An 18,193-nucleotide genomic window follows, 5' to 3' on the forward strand; every position below is an offset into this window, starting at 1 on the left:
AGTTTGAGAAATACCTTTCTATTTCTGTGGCTTCAGATCTAGCTGAAATAGGGATTCTAAAACTGAATACATTAGTCTGGAAGAAATAGCTTTTTTTTTTTTTTTTTTTTTTTTTCAAACACCTCCTCCTACCTTTTCTTGACTATCTAGGTGCTGGCAATGTGCTGTGCTGGTAAGTGTGGGCCTGGGCACTTTAGACGGGAATGAAGGGTGGAGGGCAACACTGTGGCCTAGGCATGATAGGAAAGAAAATGTCTAAAGCAGAAACCTATTTAGATATTAGAGTATTTTGGTAATGTTAGAGAAAACATTTCATAGTTTTCAAGTAGGCATTGTTTAACATGCCATCTATTCGATATGTTTTCAAAGAGCAATATCACTGTTATTTGGGGTAATTATTCTGGAGTGCATACAGATTATAATAGCACTGACTTAGATTGCCCATATCAAAATGTGAGTTAACTGTCTGTTACTATGTCTCAAAATTTTGGTAAAGAGGCAAGTTTAGTTTTTATTGTCTTTTTAGTAGGTACTCATTTTTAATTTGTTGCCCTGTTTTTAGATACATTCACTTTTCTACCATTCTCACCTCTATGTATCATCCCTGACACTTTCTGAAACACAGAGTATTATATGCTTTTCTACCAGAATATTAATCCCCATTTTATTTTGTACTTGTTTTTGTGGATTGATGTGACCAGAGATTTGTCATCTATACAAATACAAGAAAGGGTGTTAAAACAGTGTTACCTGCTTTTGTTATATACATAAGAACAAAATATTTTTGAATTATGACAGCTTCCTAATTTTTTCTTTTTATTTGCTTTGTGTGGGTGCTTGCATTCATGGGTGGTGTGTGTGTGTGTGTGTGTGTGTGTGTTTAGAGCTCACAGTCACGGTGTGACATGTCAGTCAGAGGATAACTTGCCAGAGTCAGTTCTCCCACCATGTGGGCTCAGATTGTGAGGCTTGGCTGTACAGCTATCATAGGCCCCAGGTGTGTTTGTTCTGTCTCTGTCTCTCTCTCTGTCTCTGTCTCTCTCTCTTTCTTGACAGGGTCTTTCTACATATCCCTGGCTGTCCTGGAACTCACTATGTAGAAGAGAGGTTTGGCTGGTCTCAAACCTCAAACTCACAGAAATCTACTTGCCTCTGCCTCCTGAGTGCTGAGATTAAAAGCATGCACCACCACTTTCCTTGAGGCTTCCTTTTTTTTTTTTTTTAAGATAAATTTATTTCATATATATGAATACACTGTAGCTGTCTTCAGACACACCGGAAGAGGTCATCAGATCTCATTACAGATAGTTGTGAGCCACCATGTGGTTGCTGGAAATTGAACTCAGGACCTCTGGAAGAGCAGTCAGTGTGCTCTTAACCACTGAGCCATCTCTCCAGCCCCCCTGAGGCTTCGTATTTTTCTTTTAAGGGCAAGAACTAGCCAACTCTTGTTCTCGGCGCGCGCTCGCTCGCGCTCTCTCTCTCTCTCTCTCTCTCTCTTCCCCCCCCCCCAGTAGTTACAGTAGTAATCTGTCAGCCAGATCCAAAACATACTCCAGCCCAGAAACTTACCCCAAGATCTTAAGAACCCAGAAGGTCAGCAATGGGCTGACGAGACATTTGGGCAAGTCATTTGGTTTTTTTATTAAGGCTCCCCAGGAAAAGGACAACATAACAAAATAGAGCAAAATGAAAATTTCATATACACAGGCATCTGCAACTTTAGCCAAGCAAAGCCTTTAGCAAAGTGGAGATACACATACTGTGTTGGGTTGAACATAAATAAAATACAGTGACCTCTGAACTGTAGCCAAGTAAGAAGAACAAGATATGGAGAAACAGACAATTTGCAGATCTATTTTAATATGAAAACAATGATTCCCTGTGATGGGTATTCTTGGTTTTCAACCTGACTACATCTGGAATTAACGAAAACCCAAGAGCTCTTTGCCTGTGAGCTCTCTCTCTCTCTCTTCTCTCTCTGTCTCTGTCTCTCTCTCTCTGTCCCCCACCTTCCTTTTTCCCCACTACCCAGCTTTCTAAGTATGAGGCAGCCTTACTGAGTAGGTAATCCAGGCTGGCTTTAAACTTAGATTCTCCTGTCTTATGAGGGTTCTACCACACTTGAACTACACTAGACTAACACACCTTTTTGAGACTTGGTAGCAATTGCTACCATCTCTGAAATGCCCAGTGATACTATCATAGTAATGTTACTGATTGGCAGGAGACTGATCTGGTAGGTCTATGTCAACTGCTTAAAATCACTTAATTTAGCTGGGCACAGTGGAACATACCTTTAATCCCAGTACCTGGGGAGGCAGAGGCAGGTGGATCTCTAAAATTGAAGTCAGTCCAGTCCACAGAGTGAGTTCCAGGACAGTCAGATCTACACAGAGAAACCCTGTCTCAAAAACCACCACCACCAGAACAACTAAATTTGCCCATCTCTTTGTGGTAGTCCCTGTATTTCTTTGTAGTTGGCTAGTTGAGCTCTTGATTTGTGGCAGAAGTAGAAGTGGAAGGAGGGGAACTAATTTAGAATTCTTACTAGGCACTTTTTATTAAATCTGAATTGAATGGGAGTACTGGAGATTATATAGGTTTATGGTGAACTGGAGGCCAGGAAGAAAACTTATTCCATTCTCCCCATTTTGACAGCATATTGCTTTGATTCTAGAAATTTAGGTTGTAATCAGTAATAGTACAGATGTCACAGCCTTTCCTTTTTACTATCTGCTGGTAGACATATAGCCTGGAACCCATGCTGTTAGGTATCTAAGAACCTCTTTGGTATTAAAGCTGGAACCAGACTTAGGTATTGGGAGGGTTGGTGAATGAGGAGCTGCCATAGAAAGAAACTGGAGAATTCGGAAGTTTACTAGGAACTTGTTCTCACTCTGAAACTTATTTGTCCTGGCCCCTGATTTTCTCAGCTAGACATTTTCTGTTTCATAATTTATTAAGGATTAAATGATAATGTGAAGGTTCCTCTCTGTCCACGTAGTATTTAAATTTCAATGAGACTGCATATATTTTAAAATGGATCTTTATTTTCTTTCTTTCTTTCTTTCTTTCTTTCTTTCTTTCTTTCTTTCTTTTGTTCGTTGTTTGTTTGTTTGTTTGTTTGTTTGAGATAGGGTCCCACTATGTAGCCCTGGCCACTCAGAACTCACTATGTAGACCAGTTTGCCTCTTCCTCTTGTGTGCTGTGATTAATGGCATGTGCCACCATACCCAAGCAGATCTTTATTGATGTTAGATTCGAAGTAGTATACTGGTATTGGGATTATCTCTCAGTGATATTTCCTGTTAATGTTTTAAATCTTCCTAATGTTTACAAAATAAATTAGCTTATAACTAGAATTGGTTTTGTCTTTTGTCTTTACTGAGTTGCCTGTTTTATACCTATTTTCTCATTGTAAAAGCAGTAAATAAAAAGGTCTTCATATCTAGGTTTGGACTAAACAGGATCCAAGTATATATTGTGCTCCTACATTCTTTTTTTCCTTTAAAGTATTTTAAATTTCTGATTATGTGTATATTTGTGTGTGCACATGAGTGCAGGTGCCCATGGAAGCCAGAAGCATTGTATTCTTCCTGAGCTAGTAAGTCACACGATGTGGGTACCAGGACTCAAACTCAGGTCTTATCCTTTGCAAGAGCAGTCCACATGCCCCCCCATTGTTACTTTTCTAAGAATAAGTTTAAGACCTAATTAGTTTCTTGGCAATTTTTTTTTGAAGACTCAAAAACGAAGACTATCTATCAATGCAACTAATTTCCTAGTCTTTACTAGAACTGTGGGCTTTCAATTAAAGATGCCCATATTTTGGATACACTTAATAAATAAAAGGCCAGAGTATTTTTTTTTAAAACTATGAAAGTCATCGTCTTATCAGCATGTTTTTTTCAAAGAATCCAAAACATTTTTAAATTGAAAGACTGAAGACACCTGAGAATTACTTAATTCTTAATTCTACATCTTGCTTAAAGTGGCCAACTCGGCCTCCTGTTAAATAGTAATTTAGGGAAACAAGAGTATCCAGGTAATTCAGGCCTGTATTCCTAGCTTCTTAGAAGGCTGAAGCAAGAGGGTGATCAAGTGAGTTCCATGTCAACCTGGGCAATTTAGTGAGACCTTGTCTTAAAAATGAAACGAGGGAGGCAGTGGTGCTTCCAGACAAGGCTGCAGCTACTAAAGCCCAGAATTTAGGACAGAGCACTTGCACCATGAATTAAGCCATCAGCTTTGCTGTTCTGCTGGCAGTTTTGGTGGTATGCTGGGGGGAAAGGTGCCTGCTTGGTGATAAAGAGCCTTTGTCTGTCTGATCTAGTATGTCTTCAGTCTGACCCTGGAGACAAAGATGCATGTTCTCCATTTGCACTGTGGGGTTGCCCAAGCACATATACCACTTCCAGACCAGCCTCACCAACAAGCACATCAAAGTTTTCTCAGCCAGTTTCACCAACAAGGAGGAGGGGACCTTTACATATAAACTTCACCTTTAGCCACTCGCCTGTGGTCTTCAGTTAGAATACCTCTGTGCTCAGAGACATAGCCAGCCACATTGCTCAGATATAAGGATTTAAGCCTCGTGGCTCAGAATACCACATGGTGGAAGCAGCTGTTTCTTGTTTCATTTTTCCTAGATTTCATTTCTCTGCTCATTCATTCCCTTTATCACCTCATGCTTGGGAGAGAAACACAGCCTCATAAGGTACTCCTGTGCTACTACAAGCCCTAAACATTCCACTCACCTTACCACTTTGTTCCCTGTACACCATTGGCTGGTCTTGTAATCTTCATTCCAGAGTTGCTTCTGTCTATCGAAAATGGCAGTCAGTACAACTCAAGAGCAGAGCACTTACCTAGTATGTGCAGTGCTCTAGGTTCGATCTCTAGTACTACAAAAACAACCCCTAAATTAAAGCTTATATTAAAATTTTGGTAGCAAAGTACATGTTAATAGTTGTATGAGAGGATAGGTATTTGTGAGACAGTGAAAAAAATTATGTAGTTAGAAACTTCCACAGTGGCTCATAAGTCTAGTTAATGCTAAATATTGAATTGTCTTGAATTTGTTATTTTTAAACTACCACTTAAAGGAAATAAAAGTCACTTAGGAGTGCTTTACTAGTATCCATTAGACTAAATGTAATAAATCTTAGAATAAAATCTTATACTATTGATCAAGAAGATCATTACAGTAGGCAAAGACTAAATTAAAGTAGGTACCGGTACTAATGTATTCCCATATCAAATTGTTGACAAGAATAAGAAATTATGTGGTCATAATCTTCTGGTTGAGTTCTATAATCCTGACATTTGTACAAAGCCTAGTTTCAGTTTTGTAGTAACTTGGCTGCTTAAGGCTATATTTCTTCTCTTCCCCCCCCCCCCCATCCCCAAGCTCCAATGTTGGGGCTCATTACTTGGGCAGTGTTTGTGCTTCCTTAAGGTTGTGATATTGAATAATTCCTAATGAGGAAGGGGCTGTCTAGAGCATAAAGAATTTTTAGGAATGTGTTCTAGTTTCTTGCTGTAACTCATTAGTGGTCCATAGAATGGCCTGAATGTTTCAATGGTCAATCATAATTCCTCAAAGAAAGATCTCTTGGTAGAATCAGCAATGGGATACATGAGGAAACACATTAACACCCTGATACTTGGCCAGACATAATATGGATTTGAGGTCATTTGAGGCCCCTGACCATTGGAATCAAAGTCAATTTAGACCGAACTGTGAACTCCTGTATAGTATAGGCAAGTTGCAAGTTAACATTTTTTTGTTACCCAGGTCTTAAGGGCTCAGTTAATAGAAGTGAAGAAGGACAAGCCTGCAGGAATGGTCTTACTCTAATTGAGAAGGCCTGAGAAGGTCCAAGTTCAGGTTAGATTAGTCTACCTCTTGGGAAAGGAGAAGCACTGTAGTGAAGGGATGTCTTTGTGAAAATGAGTCATACTACAGAGGCTTATGTAGGCAAGAATAAAGCATTCTAACTTTAAGTTTTGTCTTTAAAAGATAAGTTAGTACAAATAGAATTTGTTTGTCTTGCTCCTGAAGTAGACTAATGCTTCAGTTGAATATTTTCTGAAACATTCAACTTTTGACTTTCCAGGGACATTGTTCAGAAGCAGTCTACTTAGTGATGGCCCACTTCTGTAGAGCATGCCATGTGGACAAAATGCTTCAGCTTCATAGGTAGGTCAGACTGCTAGGGATGGAGTCAGGACAAAGGGATTCTCAATTGCTGCTATGCAGAGGAGATCATATAATAATAGAATGTTTTGAGCCCAAGTTTCTAAATGAGCAAAATCCCATTCTGTATTGTCCATATCAGGCTTTTAACAGGGTAGAAAATATACCCCAAATAGAACTACTTTGATCAATAGTCCTGGGGAAGAAAGGACACAGGTATGGATTATCCCTTAGAACCATAGAGTAGGTTTTCTTGAGGTATCTTTAGATGATCAGCTGAGATGAGAGACACTTCCTTATCATAGTAATTTTGGGGGGTTGTTTTCCTAAGGGGATTTTTGGCTTCTTACCATGTATCAGTTTTCTACAACCACAGGTCTGTTTAGTCTCTTCTTTTGTCATTAGTCAAATTCTCTATTTTCCTAGTGTGAGCAATTTTCTTGCTCTCACTTTTTTTTCCTCTCACCTTTTGTCCCATAGTATCTAGTCCCAAATGTGACATGGGACATTGTGCCACCTAATGCAAACCATTGTCTGCCCTAGTAGATGACATTGTTTTCAAGAGGGCCCCTTAGACCATCACGATCATCCAATATAATGAGAGTCCTCAGGGCCATGACACCGCCAGGCTCCACAGTTGTGCTCCCTAAGTACACAAAGGCATCATCGGTGGTAGCAGAGCTCAAGTGTAGCAGCTGTACCTGCTGCTTTTTATTGTGGTAAAAAAAAAATTTATACTGAATAGTGTGTCATGTCAGAGCATGTGAGGCTGGCCTGCTGTAAGAACTCCCATCTGTGCCTGGGCACCTGGCTTTCACTGGCATGGAGCTACTCATGGTTCTTGCTCAGAATTTGGCTGGTGTAGCTTACCAGGCTGGCTCATGGCAGCTGGTAACTGGTACAGCAGATGCCCACGAATAGCTACAGTGTTGCAAGATAGCAACATGAAAAGTAGTGCTGCCTCCCCCTACCTTCTGTAAATGGAATTCTGAGGGCTTTTCTTTGCCCATTTTGCTCCCAGTTAACAACACGGCATTTGTATGCCCCACTGTAGTCCATTTTAGCTCCTGAGTAAATGACACAGAGAACCAATAAAGTTATTAACAAACTGCAGGCACTGTACTGGCCAGATACTTATCTATTCTAACCCTCTATGGCTGCCTACTTCCCAGCCATGTGGTTCTTTACCTGCAATATGAGTCTTCTTACCCTGGCTGGGGCTCTTTTTCACTTGTGTCCTCTTGATTTGCTCTTGTCCTGCTGATTTGCTTGCTCCCAGCCAGTCCTCCTGGTCCTTCCCCAGGTTTCTCTTCTCTTCTTTCCTCTTCTCTCCTCTCTCTTCCTCTTTCATTCTTTTTGCTTTGGACCTCTTGACTGTGATCAGAAGTCCCTCCCTATTCTCTTCTGCCAGGTATAGGCTGAATCAGCTTTTATTAACCAATCAGAGATGATAGACAAGAATTTTTACACATCTTTGAGACAGAAGATGCTCCAAATAATCATGACAATGCTAACCTCCAGACTGAAGGCAGATCCATCAGCATCTGAATACACAGTGCACAAAACCTGCCTCCCCACCCCCCACCCCCCCACTGTCAATTTTATTGAATTTAAAATAGTCACATGTGGCTGGTTGCTTTCTTATTAGAAAGCACAAATTTAAAATGTAGATACAATCCAAGAGATTGAGGTAAACCTTGGAAACCTTGCTTGGAATAGATGTTTGGGGCTTTTACAACTTCTCCAGAAATCCTGAAGACCAGTGTGGATAGTGTGTTAAAAGTTTGAATGCCTTTTTCACCTAATATGTTTACACTGCTTCACTCTAGATAATGTGCTAATAGAACTTACCACTTAGAAGTTCAGGTAGATCTGGGTTTTACTTGACCTCCCTAGTGCTAAATGAGAAAATTTAAAGTCCTCTGGATAGAAGGAGTTCTTATTTTATCTCATTATTCTATGAAGTAGTTTATGTCTATTTTTGGCAAAGTAGGTTGTCTTAAATTTACACAATTTCATGGATCAGTATTCTTTAAAATGTTTACTGTTTGCTTATAACTTCATTTGAAATTCTAAGTTTCTAGCATGTTACCTATACCGTTTATATACATTAAGTTACAGTTAATAGTACTGTAAATACTACATACACTATAAATTATAGATAATCTGGTACATTAACTTTTAGTAAAAGCAGATTAGAACTATTCTTTCCTGAATCCCTGTCAGGGTTTTCTCACTTGCATTCCTATGTTGAATGTATGCTACAGCTTATAAATAATTGCGTTCACAATTAGCTAAGACATATTAATCTACTGAGACAAAATGATGTTATAGCCTTGGCTGCTGAGACCACTGTCAATAGATATTTAATATCTTAACAACTTGAGTAAATTATGTAGAAACTAGAAATAGAATCAGTTTCCTCCAGGTTTAGCTTTGAATATAATCAGGTTTTTGGAGAATAGAGTAGGAAATGCTATTAATTAGAGGTGAAACAAATTGCAGGAATTTAATCAATCATTACTAGTACTCTAGCAATGTCTAAAAGGCTCTGTATAATTTCACTTGTCACTATTTTCTACTTTAGAAATTTAGGCTCAGATGTTAATTAGCTCACAGTTGTGTAATTTTTAACCAAACTGTAAAGCAAGGAGTTTAATCTACTGTTTGATTGATGCCACAGACTGAGTTAAATGTGAAACAGAACAATGTGAAGGGGAGCCTGAGTGACACCCCCAAGACATCATAGGAGTAGTTAAATATCCTTCAGACTGTGGTTCTGTTGGTGATGGATCATAAGTAGATTGTTACTGGGCTTTTTAATGTTGATGTTGATTGATGTTTTATCTGCATTTATGTCTGTGTGAGATTGTCAAAAGCCCTGGAACTGGTGTTACAGACATAACATGGTGTGAGCTGCCATATGGGTGCTAGGAATTGAACTAGGGGTAGGGGTGGGTTGGGGAGTGGTGGTGACTACAGCAGCAGTCCCCTGAAAGCAGCCAGCGCCCTTACCTTAACTGCTGAGTCATCTCTTCAGCTTCAGCCCCACCTCTGCTTTTTTTTTTTTTTTTTTTCTTTTTGGTTTTTCGAGACAGGGTTTCTCTGTGTAGCTCTGGCTGTCCTGGAACTCACTCTGTAGACCAGGCTAGCCTTGAACTCAGAAATCCGCCTGCCACCACCGGCCGGCTTCTGCCTTTTGTTTTTTTTTTTTTTTTTAAGATCAGCCCCACCTCTCCTTTTTAAAGACAGGGTCTTGCTATGTAGCTCTAACTGTGGAACTCACAATGTAGACCAGTCTCTCCGGGAAATAACAAACAGCTCTGCCTGCCCTTGCTGTTATTAGAGGCTTGTACCACCATCCCTGGATTATTTTGGTTTATTTTGTAGTACTGAGGATTGAACCTCCAGGGCTTTACCTACATTTGCTCTGTCACTGAACCATATCCCAGGCCATGATTTGCTTTAGAGTGAATTCTTACAACTTTTTTTCCTCTCCTTTTCAATTTCAAAATTCTTAAGAGCTTTTAGCCAGGAACTCCTTGTGTCTTCTGACTTTGAAAGATTTATTAATTATGTTTTAGAATTTTGAAAACATTCTCAATAAGAATTATTGTAAAAGAACTGCTTTTGTATAGATTTACTTGAATTAGCCAACATTAAAATAGACCTAGACTGAGAGTAAACTAACACTCTTATTAAGAAGTATGAATTGAGACAGTTGGAAAGAGGGAATGGAATTTTTTACTTTTAATGACAATAAGCTTTCAGGCTTGTTAGTTCCTGGGGAGATTCACACATTCCTAGTACATGGGTACACTGGGATGTTGGACTTTATCACTAGACACCAGTTCACTATCTGTCCTAAACAGAAACAGTTTTTTAAAGCATTAAAAAGTACAAGTACATAGTATTAAGTATAATGTTGATTTTGTGTAAACTCCAGCTTTGGGGATGTAGTTTTATGGAATCAAGATGCAAGGTTTCAGTAAGCTTTATAATAATGAGGTTTTCTTTTTAAAAAATTAAGTTAATTAGTCCATTCTATGGTTTATTGTTTATTATGTTATTTTGTGGTTCTGGAAAGCAAACCTAAGGCCTTGTACATGGGAGGCAAGTACTGAGCTATTTGTATCACTGAGCTACATTCTAAGCCAGTGGTCTTCAGCCTTTCTAATGCTGTGGCCCTTTTATACAGTTCCTCATGTTGTGACCCCAACCATGAAATTATTTTCATTGCTACTTAATAACTGTAATTTTGTGTCTTCAAATTTGTAATTTATTTTAAAATAAATATCTGATATGTAACCCCTTTAAAAGTATTGTTCAGTCCCCAAAGGAGTTGTGACCCACAGATTGAGAACCACTGCTAAAGCCTTTGTTTTTATTTTATGATGAATTTTTTGGGAGAAAAGTTCTTTTTGTTTTGGTTTGGTTTTTTTGCTTTTTTGTTTTTGTTTTTTTTTTGAGACAGGGTTTCTCTGTGTAGTCCTGGGTGTCCTGGAACTCACTCTGTAGACCAGGCTAGCCTCAAACTCAGAAATCCGCCTGCCTCTGCCTCCCAAGTGCTGGGATTAAAGGCGGGCACCACCACCGCCCGCGGGAGAAAAGTTCTTCCTATGTAACCCCAGCTAGCCTGGAATACATTATGTAGATGAAGCTGCAACTCACAGACATCCCCTTGTTTTGAGGATTAAAGGCATGTGCCACCAAGCACAGTGTATTATTATTATTATTTTTTTTTTTTGAGACTAAGGTATTGTTAAATATTACAGGCTGGCCTCTAATGCCCAGTCCACTTGCCTCTGCCTCCTGAGATTACCTTAAGGGCCATCACAAGTGATTCCAATATCCATTTTGGGAACTGGGTGTATGTTTGTATGTCAGAGAGGAATAGAGGTTTTCTTTAACAAAAGTTACTGTATGTGTATCTTCTGGGGAAGGCAGCTTTTGGATAGTATAACTCCTTCCTCCTACACTGTTTATATTTGTGAGTACTATATTTGAAGGAGGGGGGCATACTGTTATATAGCTGTTATAATAAAATCTCAAAGTCTATCAAGAAAAGTTGGTGTAAAGGTCTGGCTCCAAACATGGCTCAGAGCTACCTTCTTTGTACCAGAAAGTTATCTCTGTCTGTTTTTATGGAAGCAAAGGACTCTTTTTCATGCCTTGATTTGATTACTTTAAAATCTTGAAGATTGTAAAACAGTTTTATAATTGTTAGTGTTTGTTCATTCTTTAGTGTCCCTCCTCCACAAGATGGAATAGGTCTGCTAGGCAAATGCAGTACCATTGAGCCTGTGTCACACCCTCAGCCCATGTTTCCTCTTAGAAAGTGTAAATGTCTGAGTTTGGATGGTCTTTTACCTGCATTTAAAGAGGAATAGACTTTACTTTGTTAGGTGGCCACCTACTAAATAATGCAAACATGCACTGCATGAAGTAAGAAGTTAGTACAGAAACAAGAGACCCCAACCTCAAGGTAGAAGAGAACTAACTGCTGAAAGCTGTTCTCTCATTTCTAAAGACTCTCAAGCTTATAGGGGTGATTCTCCTATCTATGTCACCAGTTTTTGAGATTACAGGTGTCTGCCACCTCATCTGGCATTTTATATGGGTTCTCTGGTTGTGGGTTAACATTATGACATGCTGAGCCATCTCCTTGGACCAGCCTGGAAATTCCTCAGACTTCTAAGTACAGGTTTGTTTTGTTAGAGAAGGCCAAAATTGTATTGCTTTGTCTTTTTCAGAATCTCAGTATAGGGGAATAAAACCCCAAACATCTTTTATCCAATGTTGCCTTATCAGGCAAGGTGCCTAGGGCATGGTTCCTGCTTTGAGTGTATATAGAGAGCCAAAACTCTTAACATGTATGCAATGACTAAGTTTAATTCAGTTCTGTATGAATTAATAATGAAGACGATTAAATAATGATTGTATTTCATAGGCAGTTGTCAGTATGTTTGTAATTTCTTAGAAATTAGCCATGAATTTCATTGAAACTATTCTGTTGGTTAACTTAAAAAAAAAAAAAAAAATCAGTTTTTCTGAACCTCAGCTATTGTTTCTTTCCTCTAACAAAGAGGAACATTTTTACTAAGGACACAGATACCAAATTTATGATGAGCAGAGATGTGAAGCTCCTGCCCCTCCCCCTCTGCTCCCTGCCCCCCTCCACACCTCCCCTTGCCTCCCAAACCCTCCACCTCCCCACAGAGTTTCTCTGTGTAGCCCTGGCTGTCCTGGAGCTCTCTCTGTTGACTTGGCTGGCCTAGAGCTAAGAGATCTGCCTGCCTCTGACTCCTGACCACTGAGATTAAAGGTATGTGCCACCACTGCCCAGGTTTTTGCTTATTTCTTGTTGTAGGTAGTCCATCTGCAAGAGTGATTGATTCTTAATTTCCTTAGCTCATAGTAAAATTAGCCCAAACTGCTTTTTTCACCCGAGTTAATCAGGTTCTGAGTTCTACTTCCTAGAAGGATAGAAGTAATTTATAAACATAAAATAAGTAAATATAAAAAAAATAACAGTAGTAGCAAGACATTTAAAGCATTAACATAATTATTCTTTGAAGGTTGGTAATATATTCTGTTATAATTAATTTCCTCATTGTTTGTCTTAATTCTTTGTTTTCTACTTAGTGTTAATCTGCTTTCTGATTGCTTCCCTTTATCTGTCACTTGTTTGGAAGTTTTTCCTCTTAGCATTCATTGTTGCCGTCCATTCATCCTGTTTCTAGACTCTGGAGTCAAGATACACCTTGGAGATATATCTTTAGGGTAAATTCCTAGGTGTATCACTGGTGGATCAGAGGAAGGATTGAGCACTTGAGTTAGTTACTTTGATTAGACATTGTGGAATTCTCCTACCTCAAGAATTATATTTTCCAACTAGGTATATCTTATTTAATAAATATAAAACAAAATGAATATTTAGTAAAGAATAGCTAGCTGTTACCTTTGATGAAATGTGTATATTTCTTTTTCATTAAAATGTCCACATGTTAAGAGTCTGCATGTTAAGAGTCCACATGTTAAGAGTCTGGCTCCTATTTTAATGTCCACTCCTCTTGTGTATCTTGTGTAATGGCTATATAGGTTCATATATCCATTTACATGATGGTATTGTAAAGGACAGAGTCCTTGTCTGATCAGTCTTTAGCTTTGGACTTGAGTAATAGAATGGTTGTAAATTAAATAGCCCTCACACACATCTGCTAATACAAGAATGCCCTTTCTTGTGCACATTAACCATCAAATCCTGTGTAATGCTAACTAGAAATTGCTCCTACATTGAGAAAAAAGATGGAGGATCTTCATCATTTGGTAGTTTGTTTTCTGCCTTATTTTTAAATGTGTGTATGTCTGTGCCCTTGGAATCCAGAGATGGAGTTATAGGTACTTGTGAGCTAACCCAACATAAAAGTAAATTGAACTCAGGATCTGCACATTTCTTTACTTAAAGCCCTTTTAACTTTAAGGAGGAATACTTTGGGTAATAATAACAAAAAGATGTTGGTTTCTGGAGTAATTTTATTTAAATGACACCAAAAAATTTGTTACACACTTCTGTCTTTTAAAAGACTTTAGCATTCTTCCTGTGGTTTCATCTAGAGTTTTCTTTTTCTTTCTTTTTTTTTTTTTATCTTTTATTTATCTTTATTTTATTTGCATTGGTGTTCTGACTGCATGTATGTCTATGTGAGAGTGTCAGATCTTGAAGTTACAGACAGTTATAAGCTGCCATGTGGGTGCTGGGATTTGAAACCAGGTCTTCTGAAAGAGCAGTTAGTATATTTAACCACTACTGAACCATCTCTCCAGCCCCCATTTAGAGTTTTCAGATGTTGAGAATTGAAACAATTATTGTTGTTTGTGTGTGTGTGTTTGTGTGAGATTGTTCTTGGGTTCAAGCAGAATGTCTAAGATCCATAGGATACTCAGTGAATAAGACTTTATGATGATATAGTACACAGTGGTTGGTACGTTTCATTTCTTAGCTATCAGTCAAGTTTTTTGCAGTTCTTTTTCCATTTGATAGATACTTAGAGTGTTGCAATTGTTCTTACAAATATTTTAACAGTATCTACTTTTTGACAAATTCCAGAGGTATACTTAATCTTTAAAGCTACTAATATATTCTCTATAAACAAGTATTTTTAGCATGCATGATAGGGTTCTGTGTGCTTTTACTAGATTTTACCTTTTACTTACTGCTTCTTTCTTTGTATGATCTAGATCAGGTGTCCTACTACTGCCTTATATACTTGGCTTCAGTTAGACAAATAAAGTCTTACTATTTGTGAACAGCTTTCTGTTTAGTAAAACAGAAAGGGCCTCTGGTTCTTCCAGCTACTAGGATCTCAAAATGATCCTTTACCCTTCCCTCTTTCTCTATACTCTTTTTCACAATGAGTTCTTAGAACTGTGTTCAGCTTCTATTTTCTTGAATTTTTTTCCCATTGTTCTTAGTCTTTTTGCTATAATTGTCTTCTGGGTTCTTTTCCCTTAAGTATGATTTTTGTTCTTTTTCAGATTGAAGTAGCTGTCATCCTAGAGTCGAACACTCTGACCCAGGGTTAACTTTATCTATTAAAATTTATCTTTTGGCACCTACTGTGGTGACAAAGGTCTGTTATCCCAGTACTTAGGAGGTGGAGGCAGGGGGATCTTAAGTTCTATAGACTGCTTAGCAAACTCTTGTTTCAAAAACCCAAGGGCTGGAGATACTCAATAAGAAATCAGTTTCCAGTGTAGAACAGGTCTTTGGATTTGATCCCTATCCCAAATCCAAACAAAAAATTTTTTTTGTCTTTTTAATACAGATTCTCTCTTGAATTATGCTTATTTTCTTTTTTTACATAATAACAAAAAAATTAAGAATTGTTAAGGAAATGCTTAGAGATCATGTTCATTATGTAAATATAAAAAGTTTCAAGGATACACGTGCGTAATTGTCATTTGATTCCCTGTGTACCCTTCATTACTTTAATAACTGGCAACTTTTTGCTAATGTTGTTTTATCTATCTTTATAATTCTTGATTCCAACTCTGATTTACTCAGAAATACTTTTTAAGTATTTATCTTTAAAGGTTTTATTTGTTTGATTTTTTTCCCCCCCTTTTTTCTTCTGAGACAGGGGTTCTCTGTGTAGCCCTGGCTGACCTGGAACTCATTCTGTAGACCATACAGGCCTCAAACTCAGAGATCTGCCTGCTTCTACCATGAATGCTGAATCTAAAGGTGTGTGCCACCACTGCTGGGGTAAAGGTTTTAACTTATTAGTTTACCTACTACTATACAGGGCACCTATACAGTTAGTAGATTATTAAGTTTTTTAAATGTTAAATGATTAACAACTTTCGTTGTGGGCAATACTACTTGTATAGTGATTTAAATCTACTGTATCATTTTTCTTTAGATATCCAAGTCTGCCATGTAGAACTCAACTGTATAGATTTACAGAATTCAACAGACATTCTTATCTTTTATTACACTTACATTAATTTGTATGTAGAGGCTGGTGGGCATACAGGGTTATGGAACACATGTTCTGGTCAGAAGACAACCTGTGGAAGTCATTTCTCTGCCATGTAGGTTCCTGGGGGTTGCACATAATTGTCAGGTTCGGCATTAGACACTTTTCCAGAAGCCATAGAGATTTTAATTAAGAATTGTGTCTTTTTTTTCCTTTTAATTTAAAATCTGTCATAGCGCCGGGCGGTGGTGGCGCGCACGCCTTTAATCCCAGCACTTGGGAGGCAGAGGCAGGTGGATTTCTGAGTTCGAGGCCAGCCTGGTCTACAGAGTGAGTTCCAGGGACAGCCAGGGCTACACAGAGAAACCCTGTCTCGAAAAAACAAAACAAACAAACAAACAAAAACTGTCACAGCATTTGTAGCACAGTTTGGGAATATACTAGATAGGTAATGACTTGAGTTCATATTATTGGCCTAGATCTTGTGTCCATGAAATTATTTACCAGTAGCCCTAAATTTTCTCCCTGGATAGTTAATTTTTACATTTTTAGATAGCATTTGTTTTCAAAAGCTTGGGACCTGGTTTTAAATTTTATTTTGAAAATTTATACATTTCAGGAAGATAATATATGTGAAATCTAATAGGAACTACTCTGAATTTGTATTTTAGTTTGTTACTATTGTTTTAAAGTTTAGTGCTTTTTAGTGACTTTTACATGTTTGTATTTGACAAAAATAAATTAATTTGTTTATTTAGACATTGTCTCTCTTTAACCCTGGTTGTCCTGGAACTCTCTGTGTAGACCAGACTGGCCTTGAACTCTGAGATCTGTCTGCCTTTGCCTCCTGAGTGTTAGGATTAAAGGTGTGTACTACCAGGTCTGGCTTCAAAAATTAATTTTACAGTTTGCTAATTTTTAACTAACTTTATTGTAAAAGTAGTTTATTATGAAAAATAAGATGAAGCACACTCAAGAACTCAGGTTCATAAATTTCTAAATTTTAAAATTATTACTTTTTTTTTAATGTATGTCTGCCAGTCTTTTGTATGTGGTCATGGATTTGTTGAATTACATACAGTGGTACTCTTTTTTCTCCCCTGTCTCAGATACTATTTCCTTGTCATGCCTTTGAACCATAGCAGTAGATATTAACATTTAACATTCTGAAGCCCATTTGCTGATTTCTAACTATAAAACAACACATGCTGTGTTTCAGGTTGTAGTCCTACATGCATTGTCATTTTTATGACATGAGGTAAAGGTCATCAGCTTTATGTTAACATGACTCAGCATGTTAAGACTTTAGACTGGAGACTTAGAAATCAGAGGATTCTGTACACTGCATGGAAGATTTGAGTTTAGTCTTCCAACACTATATGCGTTATTATTCTCACTTCTGTGGGATGGAAATTTCTTAGAACCAGGGGCATGGCGGCAAATACAATTTTTCTCTTTCCTTGGGGTCTGGTCTAGAATAGACAGTTATGTCAAGTGTCACTTCCGTTGACTGCAGGTCAGCAATACTTAATTTATACGTAAGCTTATAACTGTGAAACATGCTACTTCAAATTTAGGTTGGGTAGAATCAAGTGTCACATACGTTATAGTCCCAAGTTCTTGGGAGGCTAGTTGAATATAAGTATTCATTAAAAAAAAAAAAGTCTTTCATAAAAATTGCATGTCACCCAGAGTTACAGTCACCTGGAGGCTAATTGGGCTGTGGAGTATTTGCTTCCAAGGTAATTTCTTTACATGGCTGTTAGAAGGAAGTATCAGTTCCGCACCACATGTCTTATGTGTGCTGCTAATGTGGTAGCTGATTTTTCACTAGAATAAAGAGAGAGCAAATGGGAAGTTCCAGTGCCTTTATGAGCTAATGTTGGGTGTTGTAGTGACATTTACTTGTAGAACTTCAAGGGAAGGTGCATGTGCATTTGCAGGTCAACATCAGATGTCTTTATCAGGCTCTCTCTCTTTCCACCTTATTTTTTAAAGATTTATTTGATTACTTGTTCATGTGTATGTATAAGTATAGATGCCCCTGGAGCCCAGAAGAGGGTATTAGACATCTCCAGGGGCTGGAATTACAGGAGGTTGTGAGCCGCCTATAACATGGATGCTATGAGCTGAATTTGTTATCTATCTGAAAGAGCAGCAAGTACATACCAGAAGAGGGCATAGGATCCCATTGCAGATGGCTGTGAGCCACCATGTGGTTGCTGGAAATTGAACTCAAGATCTCTGAAAGAGCAAGCAGCCAGTGCTCTTAACCACTGAGCCATCTCTCTAACCCAACTACTAAAACTTTTCTCCAGCCTTTTTTTTTTTTTTTTTTTTTTTTTTGGTAGATTTTTTTTTTTAAAAGCCTGTTCACTTTTATAATTCCTAACACTTGGGTGTCTGAGGTTGAAGGGTATCTATTCAAAATAGCAAGCCAGTGACTAAAAGAAAATATTCATAGTATCATAATATATGTGGCCAAAAAGTTGCCACCCAGAAATATAT

General features: G+C 38.0%; 1 protein-coding gene across 2 annotated transcripts in view; it reads left to right on the forward strand.

Annotated features, from left to right (window-relative positions):
* The window catches only part of Top1 (DNA topoisomerase I), an 84,067-nt gene that overhangs the window by 5,422 nt on the left and 60,452 nt on the right, over positions 1-18,193 (forward strand). Inside the window, exon 3 of one of the 2 annotated variants that reach the window (XM_076930162.1) lies at positions 6,124-6,206. The exons of the other annotated variant lie outside the window; for it this stretch is intronic. Within the exon in view, the coding sequence (XP_076786277.1) occupies positions 6,179-6,206 (28 nt within the window). The 5' untranslated portion in view covers positions 6,124-6,178. The remainder of the gene's footprint in view (positions 1-6,123; positions 6,207-18,193) is intronic. 2 annotated transcript variants of the gene reach the window in all.

Source organism: Arvicanthis niloticus, chromosome 2 (genome assembly GCF_011762505.2).
Source record: "Arvicanthis niloticus isolate mArvNil1 chromosome 2, mArvNil1.pat.X, whole genome shotgun sequence".
NCBI classification, from domain to species: Eukaryota; Metazoa; Chordata; class Mammalia; order Rodentia; family Muridae; genus Arvicanthis; species Arvicanthis niloticus.